Source organism: Bombus pyrosoma, linkage group LG12 (assembly GCF_014825855.1).
Source record: "Bombus pyrosoma isolate SC7728 linkage group LG12, ASM1482585v1, whole genome shotgun sequence".
Classification (NCBI taxonomy): Eukaryota; Metazoa; Arthropoda; class Insecta; order Hymenoptera; family Apidae; genus Bombus; species Bombus pyrosoma.
This window is the reverse complement of record NC_057781.1, coordinates 11,488,055-11,515,059: the sequence shown is the minus strand read 5'-3', so window position 1 is coordinate 11,515,059 and position 27,005 is coordinate 11,488,055. Positions and strand designations below refer to the sequence as shown.

The 27,005-nt window shown below is 37.0% G+C and overlaps 1 protein-coding gene across 3 annotated transcripts; it reads left to right on the top strand.

Annotated features, from left to right (window-relative positions):
* The first annotated feature begins 474 nt into the window (after positions 1 to 474).
* LOC122573360 (calcium uptake protein 3, mitochondrial) lies at positions 475 to 25,961 on the top strand. Of its 3 annotated transcripts, XM_043739601.1 has the most exons (12): positions 475 to 706; positions 15,941 to 16,076; positions 16,595 to 16,705; positions 20,643 to 20,690; positions 20,790 to 20,872; positions 21,772 to 21,834; positions 22,464 to 22,565; positions 23,334 to 23,462; positions 23,789 to 24,012; positions 24,316 to 24,473; positions 24,553 to 24,710; positions 25,302 to 25,961. In XM_043739601.1, exons 1-12 carry the CDS (start codon positions 500 to 502, stop codon positions 25,368 to 25,370), a joined length of 1,488 nt encoding a protein of 495 aa, XP_043595536.1. In that variant the 5' UTR covers positions 475 to 499; the 3' UTR covers positions 25,371 to 25,961. The 3 variants fall into 3 exon arrangements, with proteins under 3 accessions (XP_043595536.1, XP_043595537.1, XP_043595538.1); XM_043739602.1 differs by lacking the exon at positions 22,464 to 22,565; XM_043739603.1 differs by lacking the exons at positions 21,772 to 21,834; positions 22,464 to 22,565.
* Positions 25,962 to 27,005: the final 1,044 nt, after the last annotated feature.

The window sequence follows — 27,005 nt, the reverse complement described above, 5'->3', positions numbered from 1 at the left end:
ACATCTGCATTCAGAGTTCACCGTCATTAAATTCGTGGCCATTAATTAATTTGATCGCGATATCTCTTTCCGGTTTCTCCGGTAATTAGAGCACAACGGCGCAAACGTACTTTAAAGATGAACTCGCCCTTGCTATTGCATTTCTTAACAAAATGCTAAATCTAAACCTCAAAAGTGTAAATAGTATTGCTTATAATACTATTAATAGTAATAGAATATCATTGCAAACAATAAGATTTTCCGATCCTTTCTGTGCAAGTAAAAGCAATACGATGTAATAGTAGAATTTTATTATCCTGATAGAAAATTGATTAATCCGTTAAGTTTCAAATTTTGTTAGATATTATAAGCCGTATTAAAGAAATTGCTTTATTAAATAATGAAATATTCAAGAAATTCTTTAATATTAGGAAACACATTCTCAATTTCGTAATGCGCGCAACTGAATTTGCCGACAGGATCACAGCGCATGCGCGCGTTCTTGACTTCTACATAGAACATGGCGAGCTTAGTGAGGTTGTCACGACGAGTATCATCGTTCGTACGGCATTCTTGTGGTGTCACACGTTCTTACAATTCGTGGCATAGTACCAGTGAAGTGAAAAGATGGGGTCTCAGGACCGGATTGTTTGCAACAGCTTCTATTACGCTTTATTGCGGTTACAAATATTTCCGCCCTGACGCGGTACACGCCAAGGTTCGAAAGGTTTGTAAATACACATTTTCGTTTTATTATTTTGTACAATTAATATACGTTTTTTAAACGATGCACGCGTTGTTCGAAATACAAGAGTTGTCGATTTAAATAGCGAAATAGTAGTGTGGAAAGAAATTTGTTTATAGGAATAGATGACGTTTTTGTACTTGACTTCGATATATTACTTCTAGATAGATCTCCTCGATGATTGTTTTGACACTGACATCAAATAAAATAGATTCACTTTGATTGAATTTTATTGCGCGATTGATAAGATCCTTGACCGAAAGAAATATTACGCAAGGCGTTACTGACATTTGAGGTTATAACCGTTACAAGTTATAGGTTAGAATTCGATTCTGTTTAGAATGGAGCAAACTTCACAAATATCCTTTGCACGATGCGATGTTCGATCTATTTACTTAACATGTTGCTTTTTACAGTATCTTAACGATATTGTAATTTAATACACATACTTTTGTAAATAATGAGTATAAATTACTGGAAACGGTGATATAAAAATCTGAAAAATCTAGAATAGCAATATATGTTCGTATGTAGATACGTATTAAGCAAAAAAAAAAAAAAAATAGGTTAAGGAAGAAAATTCTGTTTCAATAAATTTTTTTTGTACGAATATTTTATATGATTTTGGAAATATTTACAGAAATGTATATCTACCGTATTTTGATAGATAGAATTTTAATAAAGTTGTTTTTAACATGTTTCGTATCTAATGAAAGGAATAGAGGAGATGTTATTTACGAATAAATAAATTTGAGTAAAGATCTTTATAGATCGGAAATAGAAGTTTCTGTATCTCTAGTAAAGAAAAATCGCGGTAGTTAGAGATTCATATATAATTTCGTTAACATACGTATAACATTTCTTATATTTCGACTATAATTGAAGAGATTATACAAGTTATATCGACGATTTACATAAATACTAGATAGTTTGGAAAATATTAAATAGGTTCGTATATGCAGATAGTGTTATTTCAAAAAAGTTGAGTACATATTAAATACAGCTGTAACTACAAGAAGAGGCATGTTTAATGTCAAAAAATGCCAGAATTAGCACTTGACATGACATTGACATCCGAATTGCCACTAATATTACTTTTTCATATCGCTATTCAATGTTTTATCATATTTACTGTTCAATTAGTATATAATCTCAGCGTTTACAAGAAACTTCTAGTCGATACTTTTCCGCGCGTAAAAGCAAAAACGCGATCGACACAACTTGATAGCACTAAGTAGTCAAACACGTTTTTAGAAGTCTATAGAAGTCTAGTGGTAACGGCCTACATTTTATAATCTTCTATTTTCAATTTAATTTTTTATTATTAATTTAATATTATTATTATTATTATTATTATTATGTTTAATTGCATAGATGTATGCAAGATCTTTATCCGACATGTACACAGCAACGCATTTTTTCTTTCTCTGAAATTCATTGTAGTAGAGCTTTACTTTTGCCGAAAACATATAAATATACCGCTTAATGAGACAAATACCGTCTGCGATTATAAATGCAAATCTAGCGATCATACGAGTCTCGAATTAATTTAAAGCTATTGGAAACCCTAGGTAACCCAGTATAGATCCAAAGTTCAAAGCCTGGGCAGAACAACGATCAAGATCTCGCGATGTAGAAGACAACCCGTTTGCGCGTCGATGTAACACATTTCCCGCCACATGTTCCCTCGTGGACATGGATCGTCCTTCGGTCTAGCAGAACAAGTGCGAATCTTGGGAAGATCTGTGCTCGATCCGTGGTTGCACACTCACAAATCACGGACCCGAACAAGCGTCCTGCGAACGCCACAGACTGGCAGCCGTTATCGCTCCAATCGTCCAAGATTCCACCGCATCGTTTATCCTCGATCCTGGTTGTGACTGTTTCCAGCATCGCGATACAACGATCGATAGATACGCTATCTGGTGATAATCCAGAACATGGCTCCGACAGACGCGAGAAACCAACGCGCGAACGGTATCATCGAACCGAATGATGATAATACTTGGACAGCTCGTCATGAAACCGTTAACAGCTCTCTCTCTTTCTCTTACTGCCTCCTCTCTCTATATATCGCGTGTTACGCGAGTTATTTTTACAATTTTGCAACTTTCCAAACAACCTAACAGTATGAAAGATACTTTGAATATTTCGTACATTTCTGCACGTTACATTTGTCCCCGTTTAAATTTCCCATAGAAGCATAAATATTCGCATCCCATCATCAAAAACGTTATGTGTGTTTATGACCAACGACTAGATAGATTTATGAGCTATCTAGTTGCCCGCCAGTATCCAATCGCAACAACGTTGCATCGTTCGTCTACATCGAATCTAAGAACTCAATTTGTGGCTTAAATAACGATCTACGTAGCTACGTATACCGCTAGCGATCTATTTGATGCTCGTTTTCCATCTGGTTCGATTAGCCAACGGTGATTCGACGATAATACGCGGCTACCACATAGGATTTATACGGTTTCGAGGAACTCGTCCGGAATTAAGAGTCAATACGGGCGTAAATTATGATTTTCGAACGATAAAGCTTCGCAAGCTGTCGAACGTGTATCGCGAAACACACCTGGAACTCGCGATTATTCGCGAACCTTGCTATGCTACGTACGTCTCCCCTCCCATCTCTCTACCCTCCAGCTATCTCGATACGATTATGCTTCTTGCTGCTGGCAGGGAATTGATTATTAAAAGATAGGATGAATAATGAGAAGCAAGATAGAGTCGGTCGGATGAGGTACAATTTGTTAAGAGGTCGATTACCGAGTCAAAACCAATTACCAAGTTTTTGAAACACGAAAAGGAAGATTTTAATGCGGCCTGGTGTTTCTTGCCAATACAACGCGATTAAAAAGAGGTAACGATGGTTGCTTCGTTTCTAGTGTTTTTCTTTTTTTCTTTCATCCACTTCCTTTTGTTATCTATTTGTTTGAGACAAGTGTGGGGTAGATGACGAAGCGTAGGGTTGAGAGATATGCATACGATCAAATTGATTTATAGGTGCGTGCAATATTCTTTGGAAAGTTTAATGTTAGTCCTTGTCGAGAAAGGGAAGATTATTGGAACACTATTAGTTATCAATAATGATAACGTCAATAATATCGGAAATTATATAAATAATAGATCGGTGAATATGAAATATCGTTTCTTTGATATTTGAATTTATCAATTGTCTCTTATCGTTAATGTTAAAAAAGAAGGAACCTACTTAATCGCGAATTGGAATTAATGATTACCGATTAACTATTAAAATTCTTCAGTGAAACTAATACTTATGCGTCGTATCACACTTGGTATCAATTAGCTTTGATTGTTAATGGTTAATTAAATTAAATTTCAATCAATACCTGACAATCGATCATCGACGATCAACGATTAATATTTTTCTATACACCTAATACAACTAATCACTAATTCCATTACTTTCCAAAACAAACATAAATAGTTTTAATACGTAACTTAACGCACTACGAATCGGTAGAACTAATAATAGCAAAGCTGATATCTCCTTGAACCTGTTAACAGTTGCTCGATGTTGAAGATATTGAAAAGATTTGTCAGTGAGATTGCCGCGTCAAGTTACAGTAAATGTGTAAACGAGCACTAGAAGGTTACAATAACGCAAACTTCTACGTAAACGTAGAAACAAGTCCGCATAGCAAGTCCGCGTAAGAACAAGTACTTATGGCGTATTTTCGCTGGAAACCGCATCAGATCGAACTGAACTCCTATAGACGCGTTATCTTCTTACTCTTGGTCGAACGAGCGACATCGAAGAATAGTCATAAATAGAAGGTTAAACCCCATAAAGAGAAATTCCGCGAGATCTGTGCTGATATGGTCATATAATTGGAATTCGTTTATCAGATGGACCATTATGAGCCTTCGCGTTGTAATGGATACCCGAGTATTTGCTCGCGAAGGTGAACCTGATTTTCTCGCGAGCTCGCGTGACGTAATCTCTTAATTTTGATATCATACCGTATTTTGCCGATCGTATATCTGCATTGATTATTACCAGTCCCATTCCGTAAAATTATCTCAAGTGCTGTTAATTAAAAATAAGATTCACATAGAAGCACGGTACTAATTCTCGAGGTGCCAAGAGATATTGATAAGCGAGCTACGTTCCTTAAAGGATTTGTAAGTGAGTTGAACGGAATATCGAACTATTCAGATCCGATGACACTCGTATAAATATGCACGTAAATAATAATGTAGAAGAGAACGAAATTTGATACGCCAAGAATTCGATATAAAAAGGATAAAGGAAATGCGTTGATATAGGAATTATACACCTGCAGGAATTCTTCGAAGAGCGAGACGCGTATATTTTTCCAATTGGCAATTGCTAAGAACTAATTTCCTCGAGTTTTATACGCATGATTATTGTAATCTTATAAATGTGCTATGAAACTAACGATAGGTATAAAAGAAGCATTTTCAAATATCGCGTATAAATCGTAACAACGACGTGGACACGTTCCGCGCGATAATTTTGCTCTTATGGCACATCACGTTGATACGAAACATCCCCAACGACCACTGAATCAATTCGTCCCTGAATATAAATTTCTTTCGCGAACACGTTTAACTCATCTGGCGTGTCGAAGCTCCTCAGATTCGATGTGTTACCGAATGATAAAATTGTCCGAACAAGCGTCCCGTTTAGATCAAACGACGTATAAAGGATATTTTAGGTTTAAACCTGGAAAAATTTACGACATGAACGTAACGGGATAAATTGGATAGAAATGAAAAAATTGGAGAAACTGGTGCAACGATTAAAATAACCGTGGTAGAAAATGGATGAATAAACTGGATAGAAATGATTTAAACAGGTACGTAAAAATTTTGTTGGAACGTAATTTTCTAACGCGGATTTTAGAGTGCATTAAAGACACATTCGTTAAAAGGTGAATGTTGATATTGGCTTTTCAGCGTGAAACCATAAAATTATGATCGTAAAGATATAAACGCATTGGTTTCTCACGGGCGAGGCTGTAATAAAGGCAATCTCATCGCAGACCGTTTAAGAATCTCAAGATATTTCACGTTCCACTTTCTATCCTGTGTATCGGATAAAAAATATAATTTTCTCGGATAAGAAATGTTGATTAATAGCGGTAGTTAGCCATTAATATTTCGTAAGGAGACGTGTAATTTTATAAACGTTAGATTTATAGAGTTTAAACATGAACCGAAACTGCGCGTACTCTTGGAACTGTGTCTTTGCGATCGATTAAACTAACTTAAACCTTGCTAGGATTAGAATCGTTTGGACCACCGGTCGACTTTACGCGCCTATAAATCTAAGTTCATTAGTTTACTAGGCGTGATTCAGTGAACCGCGAACCGTTTTACGAGACATCGATGCTGATCAAAGATTTCTCTTGGGCCCTTTTTCACCCAAGTATCTTTAAATGATCCGATGAAATGTAGTTTCGATCGTGCGTAGTTTAGATCGTTATATAAATAGCTGTAATAACATAAATAGCTCGGTTTGTTATATAAATAACTGTAGTGAAATAAATAGCTTTAAATTATTTCGAGAAAGAAAGTTGACTTGGCACAAGTGGTAAGCAAACAAATAACTCAGGCTACCGCCAAACATTATTTAATTGTAATTCATACTTCCATAATAAGCTATGCTTATTAACACGCTTTCCAACATTCTATACATATCAATTTTCCATATACACGTAAGATCGTTTGTCACGTGGTAATTCGGAGGATCGATTCTGAAGTCTGAAAATCGAGTTTATTGTGAAAATACTTGTATATGAAACACAGGAGTAAATAACAATTAATAATTAACAATAATTAATAACGATAATAGTTAAATAAATATCAAGTTTTGTGCAGTGTCTACCTGAAAATCGAGAACCGATTTTCAACGTCCTGAGCCTACCGATCTTTCTCCGTCAATCTTCGATGTTTTAAACAATTGCTCTTTCTACTATGGTCTTGTCTATCTCTGATGTTGCTCTCTGTCCGTCCGTTTGGGAAACGAGCATCTCTGAAAATGGCTGTCTATCCGTTTAGGAAATGAGCGTCTCTCAAAATGGCTGTCCGTAAAACAAAGAAAGTCAGTCTGTCCGTGAAACGGAGAAAGTCCCTATCACCCTTGAACTCTCTAGGGAGTTTACATATAAAAATAAAATTTACGTATAAAAATCTAGCGATTATTAGAAACTCGAATGCGAAGAAAAACCTAGAAATATATTATAACACGTAAGAATATATGTTATATATTAATGTGCAAGGTAAGATACTCGTTACGACGCTTAACGCGCGATATAAATCACCATTCGGGTTTTATTTCTCCGAATATGTTTCTCAAAGTATACGTCTGACGATAACGATGATCGTGATCCGATCCTTCTGGATTCTTCGGCTGTTCGAGCAAATCATCGATAGCGCAAATCCTCGCCTCGCGTCGTAAATATCCGTATCACATTCGTTGGAAAATGAAAACACCGTCACCGCCGAGAAGCAAATCAGTTTAACCATATCAAATTGATAGGTATAAAGATATGCAATCGTTATCGTCATTAACTACTATGTACTCGATACTCGTAGCAAAAAGTAGATAGTAAAATCGCCGGGGTAAAGGCGTAGGATTCGACAATGAAATTTTCATATCTAAACATGCGTATGCAAATACGCAGCGAGAAGAAGATACTGGTTGGACGCTGGTCTGTTATCTGATTTCAATTTCCTGCTGCAATCTCGGCGCCATGCCACCGTGCCTCGCCGTAAGATCCGTAATCACCGTTGCATTATGCACCGAGACGAGCGGCGCACGTTGCTGCATCGATGGTAGGCAGGTGTTTGCCATCCACGTGGTTTGCGATCGGTCGCGTATACTTTCCTTTTCAACGTCCGCGCCAACGTTTGACCGTAGATGCTGCCGGCCACCCTAGTTGTTGCGTGACATTCTCGAGGCGAAGAGAACGATACGAGACTGGAGAGGCGTCGAGTATTCCGCTGTCCACTTTAGTTGCCGGAACTTTATCGACAGGCTTTTCGATGCAAACACTCGTCGACCTGTCAATCGGTTTTTGTCGGTGCGAGCGACGTATCCGCGTTCGAACGAGTTGGTCGAGACTTTAGCCAAGAGCGGTGGTTATCGTCTTTGTCTCTTCGTCTGAAAAGAAACTAGAAGAGTTAACTAGAGTTAAGGAAGAGTTAACCTAGTTTCGAAAGGTATCTTAATTCGCCATTACGATCTATACGAACTACATCGAACCTCGAATGCCTTGTAAATAGCAATTAAGAGCACAGGCGTAATAACTCTGAATATAAGGTGTCACGAGAAACACCATTACTGAAATAACGTAAATTGAAATAGTACGAATAAGGTGAACGAAGAGAAAAGCGTAATGCGAAAAAGAAAGAGGACGCGTTATACGAAATTACGCGTAAATATCAAAATTAAGGAATAAAATTGCGTGAAAATTTGAGAATGCTTTTTACGCGTGTCCAAACTTTCGGCCAATAGCGAAGACGCGTTTCAAGCTTGTGGAACGCGCGTTGCGTCTAACCGAGAGAACCGAACGCGTAATCTACGTTCTAGAAGCTCTTACAGGAAACGCTGCCTTAGGCGATTCGCACAAAATTGTTGCTGCAAAATAGCGATTCTGGTCGCGTGTTCCTCCTTTATTGAAAACTATAACAACCGAGGAAGGCGAACGGTGAAGCGGCGGAGATGAGGTCAACCGATGAAGAAGGGGCAAAAGGGTGAGGATAAAGAGGGGATCGTTTACGGGTGCAGATGAAACGGGCCTTAATCACACCACACTGGCAGCAACATGTCGAAAAAAGAGGACGTTCAGGGTCCACGGAAGAGTAAAAAAAAAAGGACAGTCGGATGCCTCGCACTTAGCATAATGTTCACCGCGCCTGTCATTACCCTGGGCCGCTAACATGCCAGCCTAACACCCCTTGAATCCGGTAGACACGCAAGGACGTGCCAACAGACGTTAGTTAACGCGGCATCACGCATCTACGAAGATACGAACCAACTTGGCCGGAATATTGATCGGGCTGAGCGTGATCTCGGGTTAAATTAACACCGCGTCTCGTTCTGGTAGCGGCGTCGGCGTAATCATCGTTCAACGCCCGAACAAGACGGACGTTATATTTGATTCCAGGAAAACGCGAAGAACCGGTTGCCTCGATGAAAAATTGGGTTAATAACGGTGATAGGTGATACCACTGTGTACATAGCTAATTTGAAGCTCCCCCGTGGTCGCGGATCCATTGCTTTAAGATTCGAGCGATCCATGTTCTTCTTGTTGTGCTTGCTTCTTCGTTTCCTGGCAGCCGTCGCCGTTGCTCGTTAGGTCGGTGGACAAGGTGGACAATTATAAGCTCGAATAAACACGTTTATAAGTCAGAATGTTCTTTCATGCACGTTTACGCCAAACGATCTAGGAAAATTAGTGCGCGCGAAAGCCTGTAAATATCGATGTGTACCTCGTTACTGGGTATCGTTTGGTTTCTTGCTGCCTCTCTTTGCGCTGGCGGATCTAATCTCGTAACTTTCATCTCTGGGATAAGCGGCAGGGTTTAGAGTAAATGGGATCGGTAATCGATGATTTACGAGATGTTATTTTTCTCTTTCCGCTGACTTCGATTAGTTTTTTACACGTGCCGGTATTTTTGTGATAAAAACCAGAGATGATTCCAAGATGACCCAACGAACTTGTCTATAGTACATCGGTGTAAGATAGAAATTCGATTCTTTGCGCGCTTTTATTAAATTGAAATCACGCCTTAGATTTATTACGCTCGAATACTGGAATCACGTGGTTTTCGACCGATGTATTAAACGTGCGTTTAAGTAGAAGCTATTTCTTTTCCTTGTCGATCAAAATACTCGATAAATGCGTTTCTATTCCAACTACGATTAACATCAATTGCTCCTTTTACGGAAGTTCTAGATATTTAACCGTTATAGCGTAATACACTTCTCGTACAACATTTTTACGTGACACGTAATCATCCACGTCTATCTATCATACGATGGACAAATACAAAGTGGCCCATCGTTTCGATTACCTGCTGCGAGCAAAGATTCGCAAAGAATTCGTTACTTACATTTGACAATATTAAGATTTCGTACGTTATACGAAAGATTGTACACGTAATACGATTATCACGATCGCGTTATTACGATCATCGTTAGTACACTTTGAAACAAATCTAAGAATCCAAGTACATGGAAGTGGTAAGATTGTCTATTGAGAAGGTCATAAATTTGAATTATCAATTATCCAATTATCCATTAATATCTTATTATTTTTTACTTAAGCCGCTGCTATTTCCTGTAGGATAGCGTTATGCGTTTATAATTATAATCATTAATTTTAAGGAAATCAAGTTACAACTTGATTAATTAAGAATCTAAAGGAACGACTCTTCTGAGAAATAAAATACGCGACTGCATTCAAATTCTCGAAATTTTGATTTACTATCACCACGAGCGCAATTCGCTTTTCACTCCGCCGTATAGCGCAAGATCTCCTATTTATCCTACGCACTGGCCCGCGAATTTAACCTTTAAGATAGTTGTAACTAACGAATACGCGTGTACAAATTTATTATTACAACCGAACAATACCGCGATTCCATAGATTCCGATAAATCGCTGGCAGATAAGATCACGATCGGCAGACTCACTTTCACATGGTGACCCACGGAATAAAATCTAGTGAAATTCAAACGCGAGTCGAAGAATCGACTGGAACGAGACACGACAAGAAGATAGATGTTTGGATTTTCAAACGGTTGTTGGTGGGGCCGAATAAAAACAGACGAAGAATTTCATTTACCTGGCCACGTTACAACAGACCCAATTTCCAAAACGACGTGGTACTACGGTGGTCCCTGGTCTCTGGTTCATTCGGTAGCAATTTGTACAAAGGGGCACCGGCACCTTCCATGCTTTTCGGCCTCTTCTCTAACGAGAAGATTAGACCTAACGGCGTTTGGTATCCCATAAATCGGCGGTGCCGCGCGCATTAACCACGGAAAAGAAAAGGAGGCGATTTATGGGTGTGTTGTAGCGTAAATTCATTCTCGCGGAAATATCTTTCCCCTGTGATTTCAGCTTCCTCTGTCGCTCTTGTATTCCTGAACGAGGAATTGTGAGATCGTGTCCCTGGATACGCTGGAGCAAAGGTTATTTCGTAAGAATTTTCGAGCTCTACCGACGACTTCGTCCCATCATTGACCTTGACCAGGGATTAACGCGCTTCAAAGATACAAATTTAGAAACACTCCTGCCCGCGAAGACACTGACTTTTCGCCTTTCGGCCGATGGTCGATGGAAAACGCGAATATCGAAGATAAAATAAAATGGAGATACAATCGTATTTAAGTCGTACCATTCTACTTTTCTACCTGAAAGCTATTTTCAGATTCTTTTACGCTCCGAATACTTCTCCAACCGATCTGAAAAAAGTGTCTCGTTATTTGTTTTTAGAATCAAATATCTATGTGTTTTTAGCTAAATTTCCAATTGCAAAAATACGCGTACAGACATGTATATGATGCCGGGCTTGTTATAGTATTTTGCTACAACGTAATCGAAAAACTCTTGAATCTCTGGAGACGATAGTGCGACGCCTTGCTAACGCTTCGGAGACGCGCGAAAAATTTCAACCATTTTCTGCCATTCTTCCTTGTATAACTTTGGTCTTTTCAAAGCGGCGTTGCTAATTAGGAATTTCAAAGATCAATTAGTGCCATTTATAGAACAATCGCAAAGGATACCGTGCTGTTGGTTGGATTTCCCTGAAAAGTTATCGTAGCGGTAGATACCAGCTGCCTCGAGGAAGTAAACTTCAGTTGCGTAATGGTTTTTGAAGTTTAACGGTTTACAGACAGCGCGATGGTTCTTGAAGCAGTAAGAGGTTTATGGAAACATGTTAAACGTCAGAAAATATTAGCATTCTCAACAGCGCCTTACGATTCGCTGAGAGCAAGCCAAACTAATATTTGCAGTTTTAGTGGAAAACTTACATCACTATATAGTTGAATATGTCAATATTTTTCCATGCTTACAATCGGAATTAACGAACGAGATCGCACGTGTGTATCTATCTTCGGCGTTTAATCGAGTCATCCCCTGTGCGTAACGATGATTCGGATTTGGCTAGAATATTTCGATCGTGTAAACAAATAGCATAAAAAAGTTACGATGTGATACTGAACGGTGTGCAAATACTTTTTGCAATCACTGTACCATTTTTGACTTCGTTTCAAATTTGATCGTCGTAATCGCGACAGTCGGTTCTCGTCACAGAATCGACGATGTTTCGTACAGCTGACGTAATATATTCGCGAAAGGTGTCTAGGAACGTTCAAATACTTCCGTGAGCCAACGTATTTCAAAGCCATCGAAATCGAAGGTTGTTATTAAGAAGAAAAAAAAAAGAAATAGAAACCGCATATCTTTCAGACACTTGCATACAAACTGTAAAAGGAACGACTAAATGGGCACAGAGATATGCATTTTCTTTTATTGTTTATTTGCTGAAATTGCCATCGATAACCGCACTATTATACGCGTACGCTGGCTATAACTATAAATCTCGTTGGGCGAAACAGTAAAAATTAATACACGCATTTCGTACGGAACGTATAATCGTTACTTTCCCTGGGTCGCGTAATTATACGAATAATTATAAGCGGGAGACCGGGCACATTGCAATAAAATGATTTTATTGAAAATACGATTATCAGATTTACATACATGTAGGAAAACGAGCGCTACTCACGAACCAGACATAACAGACGGCTGAATTAACGATGCCATTTTTATTTCTATAAATTCACACTTAATGGGTGTGCCTTTTAGCGAAAAAAAGAAAAAGAAAAGAAAGAAAAATAGAAGAATAAACTCGCTTGCGTGTACGCATGAATCTTCGAGTTACTTCGCCAGATAATCTCGATCGGTAACGGGAAGCTACTATCACGAGTACGAACCATTGTAAAAACGATTTGTCGCAGAAAAAGAGGCTGATTTACGGTCAGACCGAGATTCAGGCTTATGGAAATGCAACGAAAAACGAGAGCGTCGGCCAAACATCCTTCAAACAGCTCGCCTATAAATAAGCCAAGGATCCGTTTCATGCGGATAATGACAAACGTGTGATGTAACGATATCGATACGAACCAAGGTGCCGTGTTGATATTCCGCTTTTAAATCGCAGAGGAACGTGTTCGCAGAACGGTACGTACGGTAAACTATATCGTGCGCGGTATAGTTTGAGATGCGACGACGAAGCGAACGTTCTTTGAGTGGAAACGTGCACGGTGAACACGTAACAACGTAAATTACAAAGAATAATACGCCCAATTTCTTACTATTACGCTCATAATTTCTAAGCAACGAATAACTTATACGTCCAAAAGACGCTGTTTAACTCTTGTACGACCGGTGCAATCGAGAGGAAAATAAAGAAAAGGTTGTAGAGACTGAATGGATGCTGACAATAACTCATAATCAGTTGTCCTGAAACTTGACTCTTGGAACGGGGCGCCGCGTCGCCGGGTCGCCGCGTTCCAGCAATTTCGCGTCTACAGAATGAACGATTCAATCTGCACCGGTGAGATCGCAAATTCACGTCGTTACACGAGAATTGTGTGCATAACCTTTAAGGCTTAACTGCAGCTTACGTCGCGAAATACGCATATTGCCTGAACATAGGTAAGCAGATAGCTGGGAGGAGAGTAACCGGCCACTAAGTGGGCGTACAGGCTCCCACGAAGCGAGCCAACAAAAGGGCCTCGCCCTTTTAGAAATTCGACAATCTTTCATAGTCGTGTTCCAACCGCGTATCGATAGTTTGTTAACCTCTGGTGGCTCTGGCGAGCAACAATGGAATCGTGCTGAAGCGGAGACCCATTTGTGGTCCCCGGCATATTGAAATTTGCTACGTGTAGCTAGAAAACGAAGCACCATATTTATGGGTAAAATCGCACTCTGTTTCAATATGGTATTGTACAGCGTGGAGTTTCTTTTTCTCGAAGAAGGATATTTAAGAGTATGGATTTCGGCACGGTGATATACTTGGCAGGATGGAAGTTGATTTATTTTATTTGTAAATATCTCGTCCCTGATAATATATTTGTACGAATATCAAAATAACTCTGATATTTTACAGTTGAAATTTATTCATTTTATTTGTAAAGGAACATCGGATAGACAATTATCGCATTTTCTGTTGCACACGGTATGCGTACAAACGTTCGATTCTAATTTGGAATTAGACGTAGATACTTTTATTTTGTATGTAATTTGACGATTTGCAAGGCTATCGAATAATAGTGTATTATGCAAATAAATTCAGAATCGGTGTGGGCGGTAGATGATCTTTTCTCTGAAGCAATATTGTCGTATGACACGAGGATCGCAACGTATTTCATACATATTTTAAGATTAGAACTGCCTTCTTGTATCCATAGAGTTAAGTCTATAATCTTTAAGCTGTCCAAGTAACGTTTGCAATATCAAAGCTATTAATCTGAACAAAGAAGTATTGCATAGATTACATGTAGGTATACTGTAGACAATTGATTTATGTGCAATAGGTGATGCAATAAACTTGCGAATTTCAGTTTTTTTACTAAACGACACACGATTTAAGGATATTCTAAATTACACAATTACCTGTCTGTGTAAGTGGTAAACTATCGCTTCAAAGATAGCGGGCTGAAATGAAAAATATTTATACAGCCCGAGTGTTGAATTCTATCCATGTTTTATATATATTGCACGATCGGTTTAATCGCGAGATTACAAATTGTAGGGATACGGAATACGTATGAATTTCACGCATTTACTTGCGCATTCATCCTAAGCGATATTAAACGTTTCAAGTGTCACGTCGGTTCGAGATTATTTCACGTTGCGCGCGTAAGGTGAGAGATTGGTACTTCAATTATCATACTTATTGCAAAATTTATTATATAAACTGACGGAGTAAAGATACAGAATGTCGTAACAGAACGGAACAGAACAGAACGTCAAGTGCTGACTTGGGAGGGTTTTTTATATCAGGTGTTTAGTTCCTGTGGAGGGGCTATACTCGCATAGGTATGCCGCTACTGCCTAGTTACTATTTTGATGGCTATGGTATGCAAAATGTGATTATCCTAGCGCTGTATTCCGAGACCCCTGTGACGCGAGAAATGCGGTAGAAAGAAATTCTTTTATTCCGATTGCATACCGATCGATCTTCTAATCGTACAGTTATTTCGAAGGCAAAACCAGATTTTTAGAATCAACGATTTTTCCCGAGTATTTTTACAATTACAGTTGCAAAGTAACAGGAACGACGATAGATTTTTGGGACAGATTCAGTGAGCGAGCTCCTGAATTCGATAGTAATTCCTTTTAAATAAATAGTTGCCAAAAACGTTGTTTCTTTCGCAGGTAAATATGACAGGAACAAACTGAAATTATTCTTATTGCTCAATAGCTCACTGATAATATTTGATCGTACCAGCTACAGAAATATGCAATTTTAGCTATTGTGTGTCGCATTACTGCGGTGCAGCGAAGTAAGAACTCGAGTGGATATTTGTATATTTAACGTTCAAGTACCTATCGTACTGTATGAGCAAAGTTCAATCGAATTGTGTGATTTTATAAACGATTTTATGATTTAACACCTTGAAATAAATCGATTGAAATTTTATGAAATCAACGAACTGTTAAATATTATATACGCGTGTGTATGCATAAATAGAGAGATATCGTTAAAAAAAGGGCATTACGCTAAATGCTAAAGAAGAGAGTTTAATGACACTTTCGAGCTAGAACCTACGAATAGGTTCTTTCGAACAAGGTCACCCATATGGCGCAAAAATTTGACACGAAAATATATGTGTGTCCGTATGAAAAATTGCAATAAATATAAAATTTTATACTCGTATAGAAGATCTATAAACAGCGCCAGATGGCATTAAATTATAGAAATGGAATGATAAAAGCAAAAATTCGACGCACATAACTCGAAGGCCTTTTTTCCACTTGCGACTAGTCGCGCAACTCGCCAAGTAAGTAGTCGCGGTAGCACGAATGGAAATTGTGTCATATTCGACAATACATTTTGTAGTCGCAAGTGAGGCAAAGAGGCGAAAGATCGTAAACCGATGTTTATTTTTCTTTTTTATTCTGTCACGCAGAAGGAGGACGAGAAGGTAGTAAAGTTGACGATGAGGGAACAAAGATTTATAAAATTTGCATCGGTGGAATATGACGGCCAACTGTATATGACGCCTCAAGATTTCCTCGACAGTGTCGTTGAACCTGAACCCAGACGTGAGTATTAAATAAATTCGCCAAAGTCCATGAGCGATAAGTTGCGAGATCGGAAACGAACCGCTGAAAAATAACTCGTTATCGATCAATACCATTAACAATCGCGATCCTATCGTGATAATCTGACATTTGTTTGAAATTAAATTTTTAAATAATCAAAATACTACTTTACTATACTTGCTAGCAGGTATAAAATGTATAAAAGCTAATTATTTCTCTTTGATTTCGATAAACTTAGATTCGCGGAGAGAATCGAACGTAAAAATAAAAATTGCAAAACTCCAAAAATAAAAAATTCATCGACCTTCCATCTCGATACTTTTACTTCGCTACGTATGTCGCTCTACGGTCTACGAATAGAACAAACATTCTAAGCATCCGAATTTGTACGTCGTTCGTACGTTTCTGTCACGGTTCTTTAATGCACTTTAGCCTTACGCAAACTGGCAACGACAGTGCGGTGAAATCGCGGCGCCTTGATCAATAATATAAATAAATAAATTTCGGTGATATTTCAGCAAGGCTGAAGAGACGCGTGTTAGCTGACAAGGAGCTGGATGTGATGAGAAACAGCATCCCCTCGCTACGTCATGGAAATCCACATATGTTCAGAAACCTCCGGGACAAAGGTGAGCAGTCAAAAAATACCGCTTCTGATTTTTACACTTGCTTAGAGGGAAAGAAATTTTTAACGGCGTTAGTTTGTGTACAGAACCGGGCGACGAACGTGTCTTTCGAACCTTCAGACTGTTTCTCAAGCATGGAAATATTTCTAGAGAATAGAAACATTCGTATATGCGCGACCGAACGTATTTTACCTTGCAGTAAATATTAAATTCATTCAGATTGATATGCTCTTTTTGTTTCTTAAAAGACATTACCGATCTATCGTTTATTTTCAAAAGGTTTTTATATCTTTAAACCTATCCAGATCGTAGGTACCCATTCTTCAACTATTCCATGTTAAGATGCTTCTTCTCATTGTCAGTCTGCAAGTTATATAAAACCAGCAAAAACATCGAGATATCGTATTTTTCCGAATGGTACTGACTTACTATGCGATAGACGGGAAAATACGATATTATTGTCGATAATATCGCGCCAGAGAGGAAAGAGCAATCGCGCGATTTTACATTTAATCGACTCGGTTAGTTATTAGTTGCAGCTTACGTGGAAAAATCGGGAAGAAATTGAAAATTTGACACGAACGATTTAGATTGGACGCGTCCCGTGTGAAAAATTTTGAAGTTGCTCTCTTGCAAGGTTCTCGGGTTTCGTGGCTCGGAGATCGGTACAGCAATTAATCCCGCCACCCTTGCGACTTGCGACGATCGAAATAACAGGGCTGCGTCGCGTCGTTAACGAGTCCCTGGTGCAGCTGGTTCGAGCCTCTTCCTGCCTTTTTGTGCGTTCACCGCACGTTTGTCGCGCTAATGGAAATGCAAATAATCACGTATGGAGCCAGTTTCACACTTCTCTCTAATAAACGAGTTCCCTCGCTCTCTGTGTATCCCACTTTCTCTTTTTTCTTCCATACCATCGCGATGCGATGGTTGCTCACGTGTTACCAACACGGTGTTAGTAAGCCCAGAAATTTTATAGGCTAATATACGAGGCCCCTGACCTAATCTGTTTCGTCGACTTATTATAGAAAACGTTTATTAACATATCACGTGTGCTATACGACATTTTTCGGAATTTTGTCGGTACTATAGCGTCGTCGTTATTCGAAAAGTTAACGTAAAACTTTGAATTAATAAAAAATTTGAAATATGAAAGCAATATAAAAAAAAGTGTATACAGAAATTACGAGACGTTTATCGCCGACGTGCATTTATTAAAATATAATATAAATAAATAAGATATAAAACATACAGCACGAATAACTGTCTGAAACATGCTACAATTATGCTAAATACACGCTAAAGCAACGTTAATGCTAAAAGTGATCGCATTGAGTATCGAGGCTTACCGATATAACAAATAACTGGCAATAACTAATAAATAATAATTTTCAGTTTTGCTTCAAACTCTTCGTAAATCGTTAACTCCTTACTTTTCTATCATTTTTCCGAGCTGCTCCTTTTATATGTACTACATTTTGTACGAGATACACAGATGTCCTACTGCTTCTGCATGCAAATATAGATAGCCATATAATGTATACAAATTTATACGAAACCGCTCGCGCCTCGTGTATTTCCCATATAATTTCATGCTAAAACGCTTGTGAACCACTCGCGCGACAAAACTCGCTCGTCCACATCGCGTTACCAATATCGGTTCGTTCGCTGTTCGAAATCATTTCGACGCGTGACTAAACGGAATACTTTCTTATTGCGCGAACGCGCACCAAGTATGTATTACATCGTATCGGAATGAATCGTGGAATTTCCTGAATGAAGTGGCGCAAAAGTAGTATACACGAAGCGTGTGTAGCGCTAAGCAGCGAAGAAACGTATACTCTTTTTCTGCTCATAGACAACGAGTCGTGAAACCGTATGAATGAAGATACAATGCGAAAGTTGCTTACGCAACTACGAGTCTGACTTTTAAGGCACTTTATTTACTTCGTAGAAACGTTGTTTCGAAGAAACGAGTGGCGAAGTTTAACTGTACGATACTAACTAAGTAGATAGTAACTAGGAGAGATAATAAATGCCGATAATAAATATGTAAGAAACGTTATCGAGTGTACGTAAACGAGTTTGAAATCACGTGAAAAACGGCAAAGTAATATTTTTCGCTGTCTATCCAAACGAAAGTGGAGAATAGAAATTTGGCAGAGATCTATTGATCTAAATGGAGGTTACATTGCAAAGGCGAACGGTTTATCGAGCGTTTATTTTTTTCGTTTGCCTGCATAAGAAATTTACATAATTCACCGTTATCGAATCGCATGGAAAGGAAAGCATAAATTCTGGGAAAAGAAGATACGCATCGACGGAGCAATTTTATCGAATAAACGGTTCGAAAAGTTTCTTCAAAAAACATGGATAGCCTTCGAAAAATTCTTCTTTCGAGAATCGACTCTCAGGAATCATTTCCAGGAAAAGATCAATTTCACCAAACGGAATTTCTCTTTCTAGAACAATGCAACGAGAAAGACATGGCGCTGTAAGCGTCAGCTTTTATTTAGAGTTTTTCTGATGTTCGCCGACTTTGCTCGCCGAATAGCTTCATTCGTGGAGGACTTTTAATCGGAAATTTCCAATTCAACGACGATAAAAAGAGAAATGGATCGTGAACGTCGAGTGTGAGGAGCTTTGGCGTCGACCGTTTCCTTCCACTCACTTTCTTCATTTTCCGCTTCGTAAACTTTCCTCCGGCTTTCGTAGTCGTGAAAACGTTTTATGGAGTGCTTATGGCACATAAAATCGATTCGACGATCGTTCGGCACAAAGCTGAAAACACGAAAGCACACATGATGTGTTCTGTCTGACTGGAAGATCAAAATTTAACTTTCGAAGTAGTATTTCTCGCCGCGAGACGTTAAAAGCCTGAGTTATTTGGCGTTTTTTTAAACCAAGAAAAGGGATGTTCCGAGGAATGCGTAGAACGTTATGGGGCGTATCTAATGCCGTTCACAGCTACCTCTTCTCCACCCCATGGTTTAGGGCAACCTGTTACGCTTAGATTACGAGTTAACGCGATTATCGTGGAAATTAGTACGGCACTTTATCGTTGTGTCGTGTCGCCGTAAACAAAACGAAGAGACCCGGCCGTCCGCGCGCGATACATCATTTTCCCATAAATGGATTTATTCTTAAATGGGTATGAATCCCGCTTGGGGGCCCGGCTTCTTTCCGATAGACCAGACCGACCGACTTGTTTCGCCTCGTATACGTTCGAACGATTTAACGATCGAAAAATCATTTTAACCGAATGAGATTCGAACGCGGAGATTAGCTAATGACTGAAAATCAATTAGACCGGCGATTAGGATTTTTGTGGAATGATTAATGACTGATTGTTAGTGGATGCTAGTTGTGTATGGTGTGTTTTCGAGTAGATTTTTTATGATCGATCATTCTATGGAAATGTTATCGTTAAAATTAAATAAATCGTATAAATATCGGCTATAGGAATCATAAATGAAAGCTGTAGATGTTTGATAAAGTTTTCAAAGCGATAACGCGGTATGTAAACTATTGGAACTTTCCTTTATTGAAATCATTTTATGGAAATGTTATCGTTAAAATTAAATAAATCGTATAAATATCGGCTATAGGAATCATAAATGAAAGCTGTAGATGTTTGATAAAGTTTTCAAAGCGATAACGCGATATGTAAACTATTGGAACTTTCCTTTATTGATATCATTTTATGGAAATGTTATCGTTAAAATTAAATAAATCGTATAAATATCGGCTATAGGAGTCATAAATGAAAGCTGTAGATGTTTGATAACATTTTCAAAGCGATAACGCGATATGTAAACTATTGGAACTTTCCTTTATTGAAATATTACGTTTGAAGTTTACTGTTACGCCTAGTATCGTGTTATAATAATAATTTACGATACGTATGTACACGTAATAATAATTCTTTCCTTTGTTCTCGTAGGAATTATATCTTACACGGAGTATCTCTTCCTCTTATCTATTCTAATCAGTAAGTATCGTCGTACAATTTTTAATGACATACGCATTTTTCATGAATTTTCGTTATTCTGTATTTTCAACAAGACGTAACGAAGATTCTTAATTGCAGAACCTACGTCGGGTTTCCGAATCGCGTTCAATATGTTCGATACGGATGGAAACGAACGTGTGGATAAAACCGAATTCCTCGTGGTAAGATAATTCTTTGCTAAGTTGCACATTTCTTGCTATATAAATTATCACGATTTCTTATCGCTTTTGTACTTGTTCTATAAAAATGTTTCAAATTTGATTTGATTAAATATTTTTCGCTAGAGATAGAATTTCAGTTTTTAATAAAACAAGCTAAATTTAAAGCCAGTTAAATAGTGCACGTTCAAAGTAAGCTTCTTAAGTTACATGTTTCTTTCAGTATGTCTCTGCGATATTTCCAGTGCGATTTTCCGATAAACACGTGATTCAGGATTCACAGACAGACACGAAATATTCGCACAATAAGTTGCGCATAAATTAAATCAACGTGACACGATGTACGATCGGCGTTTACTCCTTTTACTTTTACAACATTAAAACGTACTCGTATTACCTTAAATTGAATTATTCGTTCGAATTTAAGTTGAAAGCAACGAGAAAATTCCGTAGACGGAATTTTTGAAAATTGTAAATCATCGATACAGATAGAGATGAGAAACGTTTTAACTTTCTATTGCAAGTACACAGGCAGCAACAAATACGATAATTTTATAGAACGAAAGATTTATTCTAAATTTCTAATTCAATTGTAATTTCTTAATTTCTAATTCCCGAGATTACGATTTCATATTTTTCGCTAAATCGAATAAACGTACGAAACAGAAAATAAGAAAGCAAGACAAATATATCGAATGCTGTATGTAGATTTAACATGTTCGATTTAAGTATACAACGAGGAGAAACTCGCAGCAATCCGATCAATGATCTCGTTACGAAAATAAATTGCGAGTTCTCAGAAACGAAGAAAAATCACACGATCTAGAAGACAAGGAAGGTCGTAGCATGCGACCGAGAGTAGAATTTGCCAATTTGCACGGATGCGTTTGTAATTTTCACAGATTCGACGATTGCTTGGCGGTAACCTGAAGCATCGGCATCTCGACGTTGAAACAAAATGTGCAGTGAGTTTTAACATGTTCGTGAAAGAGCAAATCGAGCCGGCATTCGTAATCTTGATTATCATCGCGCCACTCATTATGCGCGCTTGTAATCGTAACTCGAATAGCGTCCTGCATCTTTGACATCTAACAAACATCTGCTTGATAATATTATTAATTCGCTCCCCTACGGATATCTAACATTCTTTTCTAAATAACCTAAACGATAATATAATTCACAGGACAAAACTAATCGAAATAATTTCATATTTTGTTATCAACGAACTAAAAAAAATTTTGCACTGTGTGTGGTTTCTTATCGGTTAATTTTGAATGTATATATTGAATTAATTACTAATTATTTCCATAATTACGTAGTTAAGTAAATCGTCGACTAACTCCGCTCCGTTCGTTTGTTTTACGTTTAGACGTTTCATGTATTTGCATTTGTCGTTTGTTCCTAATCTCTTTTTATCGTGCTATTTTTATTTACACTTTTATTCGTGATTCTGCTTCGTTATCTCAGTTCACGAAAAGCTTAAGTATGCGTTTTTTACGTTTGCTTCTTAATTCATCTTTTTTATTTTTTATTCAACAAAAACAAGCGCCTATTACAGATATATTTCAATATCTCATTTTGATGTATTTGTCAGTTGAAACGTATAATGCCACCGAGCGAAGATTTCGTTTACGAACCAAAACTTCGTAACACCCGAGAGCGCAATGACAAAAATCAGATTGTCTCGAATTCCTACGTAAGTTATTAAGTTACGCAGATGCACGTGATTATCTGTTTAACTATTGTCAGAGTGAATTTGAATTTTCCTACTGGATTTGTATTATAATTTTAATACATAAAATCCTTCTTAATACATATTTGACAATTTAACAACAAACTGAATTATGTGACGATTGTGAAATGTTGAGTTCGTAACACAAAAATTACATAATTTAATCTCTGTTTAAAATTTAGGTTCCGTTTATGAATATGCCTACTAAAATTTACCAAGAGAGAACTTCTAAATGCAAATCGGGATACTTTGTTAATAACATTCTTCGTTAAAGTTATGATAAAATCACGCAGTTTCTATTAATACAACGAGTTACTTGTATGGTCGAAACGTTGATGCGATTTACAAACAAAATAAAGAATTTAACGGCTTTATCTGCAGCATTGAAAAAGTTACAATAGTTCGTCATTTCTTGGATACCTAAATCTAAAAATTCATTGCTACATTGGGGCTAAATTTAATAACTAGAAAATAATAAGTTAAAAAGGCAGATAAGATAGAATGTCTCGTAGAATACTTTCATTTATGTTTGCTAAAATATATGTTATCCTAATTGTTAAACCAATGTAAATTTTTGGTAAGTAAACATTGATTTCAGCTAAAACGATATAACGAAATTACATACCTACATATATACATATATATAACACTCTTCTCCCAAGGCTTTACGATGAATTGCAAAACAAATCTTAAAAACAGAAATTTAAATATCTTTTTCTTTCATTCCTGCAGATGGAAAAAGTTTTCAGCCACGCTTGGAGAGGACGTCACGGTATCGAGACCAAAGAAAAATTAGATGCTCTGAAAGAGAGGCAAACAACTCCTGAAGCAATTCAAGTTCAATATATCGACGATGATCAAGTAAGTAATATACGATATAATATTCGAAATAACTAACGATAAACACTCAAACTAAATATGATATTTGATATCTTTCTCTTTTTTATATATGTATATATTTTGTTTTAAAAACATAAAGGCTTTTTGGGAGCGACGATTGCAAATCATCGTACTCTTAAAAGATTTTTATAAAGGAATACTACTTACGAATAAGAGATGATTAAAAAGGATTTGTCGAATCTTGAAACGAAAAAAAACGTGGAGATAAACAAAATTATAAAAACAGTTCGTTGTATAAGTTACTATTAGTAATTAGACGCTACTGACTATGATAATATTATTTTCAGGGCTTGCAACGACGACATGCGGTCGATACCACTCTGATGGTACACTTCTTTGGGAAAGACGGAACCAACGAGCTGAAATACGAAGATTTCAAATGTTTCATGGAAAATCTGCAGCAGGAAGTTCTAGAGCTCGAATTTCACGAATTCAGTAAAGGCCGTGATACCATCTCCGAGATAGACTTTGCGAAAATTTTGCTACGATATACACATCTCGATACCGACGAGTACATTTTCCTTTTACCGATTTTGTTCTCACGCGTGTTGCTTCAAATCGATAGAAGGTCGTTCGTAAAAGTGTTGTTTCCAAAATTTGATCTCGTTACACGTGCAAAAGAGAAGTTAAAAGTAACTGTGAATTTTGGAAATTCGTACAAATTTCATTCGGTAGAACCGATAAAATATAGCATTAAATGCCTAGTATGGGTTTCTTCTATTTGTACCGGTGGTTGATTCATTTTCTTAAATTACTTCTTTGATTTTGTTACATTTCAAATGGCTGGATTTATGCATATATTCTATTGTTACAGATACGATAAATATTTGGATAGAATATTAGTGAACTCGCATCTTCAAATTGGTATTACATTCGAGGAATTTCGTCGTTTTTATCAATTTTTGAACAATCTCGACGACTTTTCAATTGCTATGCGAATGTACACTCTGGCGGATCACCCGATATCAAAAGGTTTCAAGATATATTCATTGTGAAAGAAATTTAGATATATATTATCGTTAAACGTATATTAATGCGTTTCTCTTCTCAGATGAATTCCAACGTGCTGTGAAAATTTGTACAGGCAGTGTACTTAGCGATCATATTATCGATACTGTCTTTGCACTTTTTGACGAGGATGGGGATGGCCAGTTATCCTACAAGGAATTTATAGCGATAATGAAAGATCGGCTACACAGGGGTTTCAAGGTATCGATTGAAAAAACTAGTTACCTTCGTTTTTAAACATATTGTACTTGGCAATAAATGCCTCACGTACATTACTGTTAACGTTGCTCTAAGTAAGATTAAATGCAAACTTTGTTGGCAACGTAAAAGACGATTTTAAAGGCTGCGAAATAGTAGGAACATAATTTGCATGTTTATAATAATCGAGGGACTTATGACAAAAAGCGACGTCAAATTTTTCTATTTTTTAGAAAGTAACACATTCTCTGAAAATCAAATCATATTCAACTCGTCGAATGAGAATTAGCTGCTCTTATAAAAGCAATTACTGTTATGAGATTCACAACTTCATAATATAATTAGATGCAACTGTACCGCAATATGAATATACATATGTAGATTCACTCACGACAATTGTGTAACACGGTGAACATTTTGTTTAAAGAAATTAACATGTATCGAAGAAATATTCTTTTACTTTTCTGAAAGAGAATAAGTGAAAAGACATAGGAGTGTCCTTCTTGTTACAAGTCCTTTGGTTGTTAATTTCTGCAACAGTAATTGTGCTTGTAGCAATTAAGTTGTTTATCTATGTTTGGTTTTATTTTGCAGTCTCAACAACGACATAAGCATTTGCAAGCATTTACTTCATGCGTAAAGCAAGAAATGAAATCCCGTTAAGTGACGTTAAGCAGAGAAAATGAATCTAGAAGCGAATACAGATACGAACCATTCAAGAATATCAAGTGCCATTGAAGTTACAACGTTTTTTGAAATTCTAGTTCCATTTCGTTAATACAATGCCATTGTGATAATTATTTGCCATTGAAACATATTTATAACTCAGAATCTCTACTTCCGTTTAGTCTTTACATATCTTATTAAGTTTTTCTATTCGTGTGGTTTATCATTTTGTTATCTGATTTTGTATCATAAATAATGAAAATTTACTAGTTCTGACAGATAACATTTATCAAGTTTCTTAAGTATTAATTTAAATCTAGTACTCTATCGTAAATGAATATTTACCCACTCTTAAGCAGTGTATTTATCTTTCAATTAAAGACTGTTCGATACCAAATCTTACGTATTTAATAGATAGATTTAAAATCATTATCACCATCTTTTTGTGTATAATAAAATATAATGTATCATGTAAATAACTATAATAAACAACCACCACTCATTTTCTTAATCTGCCATATTATTATATCTTTGCAAACTTTTGTAACTCTCGATAATTAGTGCTAAATAAATTTTGTTTCAACTACACTACTTGATAACAGTTTCTCCACAATATAATGATCAGGAAATTCTTTCCCTTTCTCTCTTTCTCTCTCTCTCTCTTTACTATTTCTTATAATCCAATACATACTATAAAATTCATAGCTTAAATAACAGCAAATAAGCTGCACTTTCGTTTCTACGTTATAAAATGCCATTCCACCCACGTGCACCGTCAATGGCCCACTTTCTCTCTTTTTACCACAGACTACACGTAGTAATTGTTATTGTTATCACTCATCACACTGATTGCCGTCTGCTCGTCTCGTGAATTGAGCCAGCGAAAAGAGGCACATGATTACTCGTTCCCTACGGCTTCACATCAAACGAACTTCATCGTGGACAATGATTCCGCAAAAGGCTTCCTAGTTTCGAAGCAACAAGCATCGTCTAAGAATGCAATTCTCAAACGCGTTTAAACGTCCTGGCTTACAACTCGAGTCGTCAAATTAATGAAATCCCTTAGATAAGCATAAACGCAAGTAGCAGTTTGCATCTCTTCCTGTCTTTCCTTCGTAAAATCGAAATTAAAATATCTTTTAAGCTTATCCTTCGGAAACATAAGTATCTTAAATTTCTGCAAATGAATTCAATTGTTCCCTTTGAGCTTATACATTTATTGAACGAAACGCGTAAAAATGAATAGAATAGATTTAGATTTGTTAAGATGTAAAAACACTCAAATGGTTCACAGAGATTTCCATTCACGATATACTATTACCATATCGCAAGATAACAAAGAACTTGAAAGATAGAAACCTGTTGCATATTACGTAGTCTATATCGTGGCTTATAGGATACAAAGCTATCGAATCTTTTGCAAATCTTTTAACGTGCAATTTTAAATAAGATACAATTCGGCTAAAAATTCTATGCCAAGCATTTGTCGTCAAATTATTTACATGGAAAGTATTTCTTTAGTTATACAGATAAGTCACGATAAAATTCAATCAATTAAATGTAAACGACCAAGACTAAAACTAAACTCGCGAAAGAACTCGTATACTAAGCCGACCTTCTTCAATTTTGAAC

What these genes read in the sequence shown, in the direction of transcription:
- LOC122573360 (XM_043739601.1), top strand. Translation starts at nt 500, where the DNA reads ATGGCGAGCTTAGTGAGGTTGTCACGACGAGTATCATCGTTCGTACGG. An exon ending in CAGAAACCTCCGGGACAAAG is followed by an intron (nt 16,706 to 20,642) that starts GTGAGCAGTCAA and finishes TTGTTCTCGTAG; the next exon opens with GAATTATATCTTACACGGAG. An exon ending in GGATCACCCGATATCAAAAG is followed by an intron (nt 24,474 to 24,552) that starts GTTTCAAGATAT and finishes TTCTCTTCTCAG; the next exon opens with ATGAATTCCAACGTGCTGTG.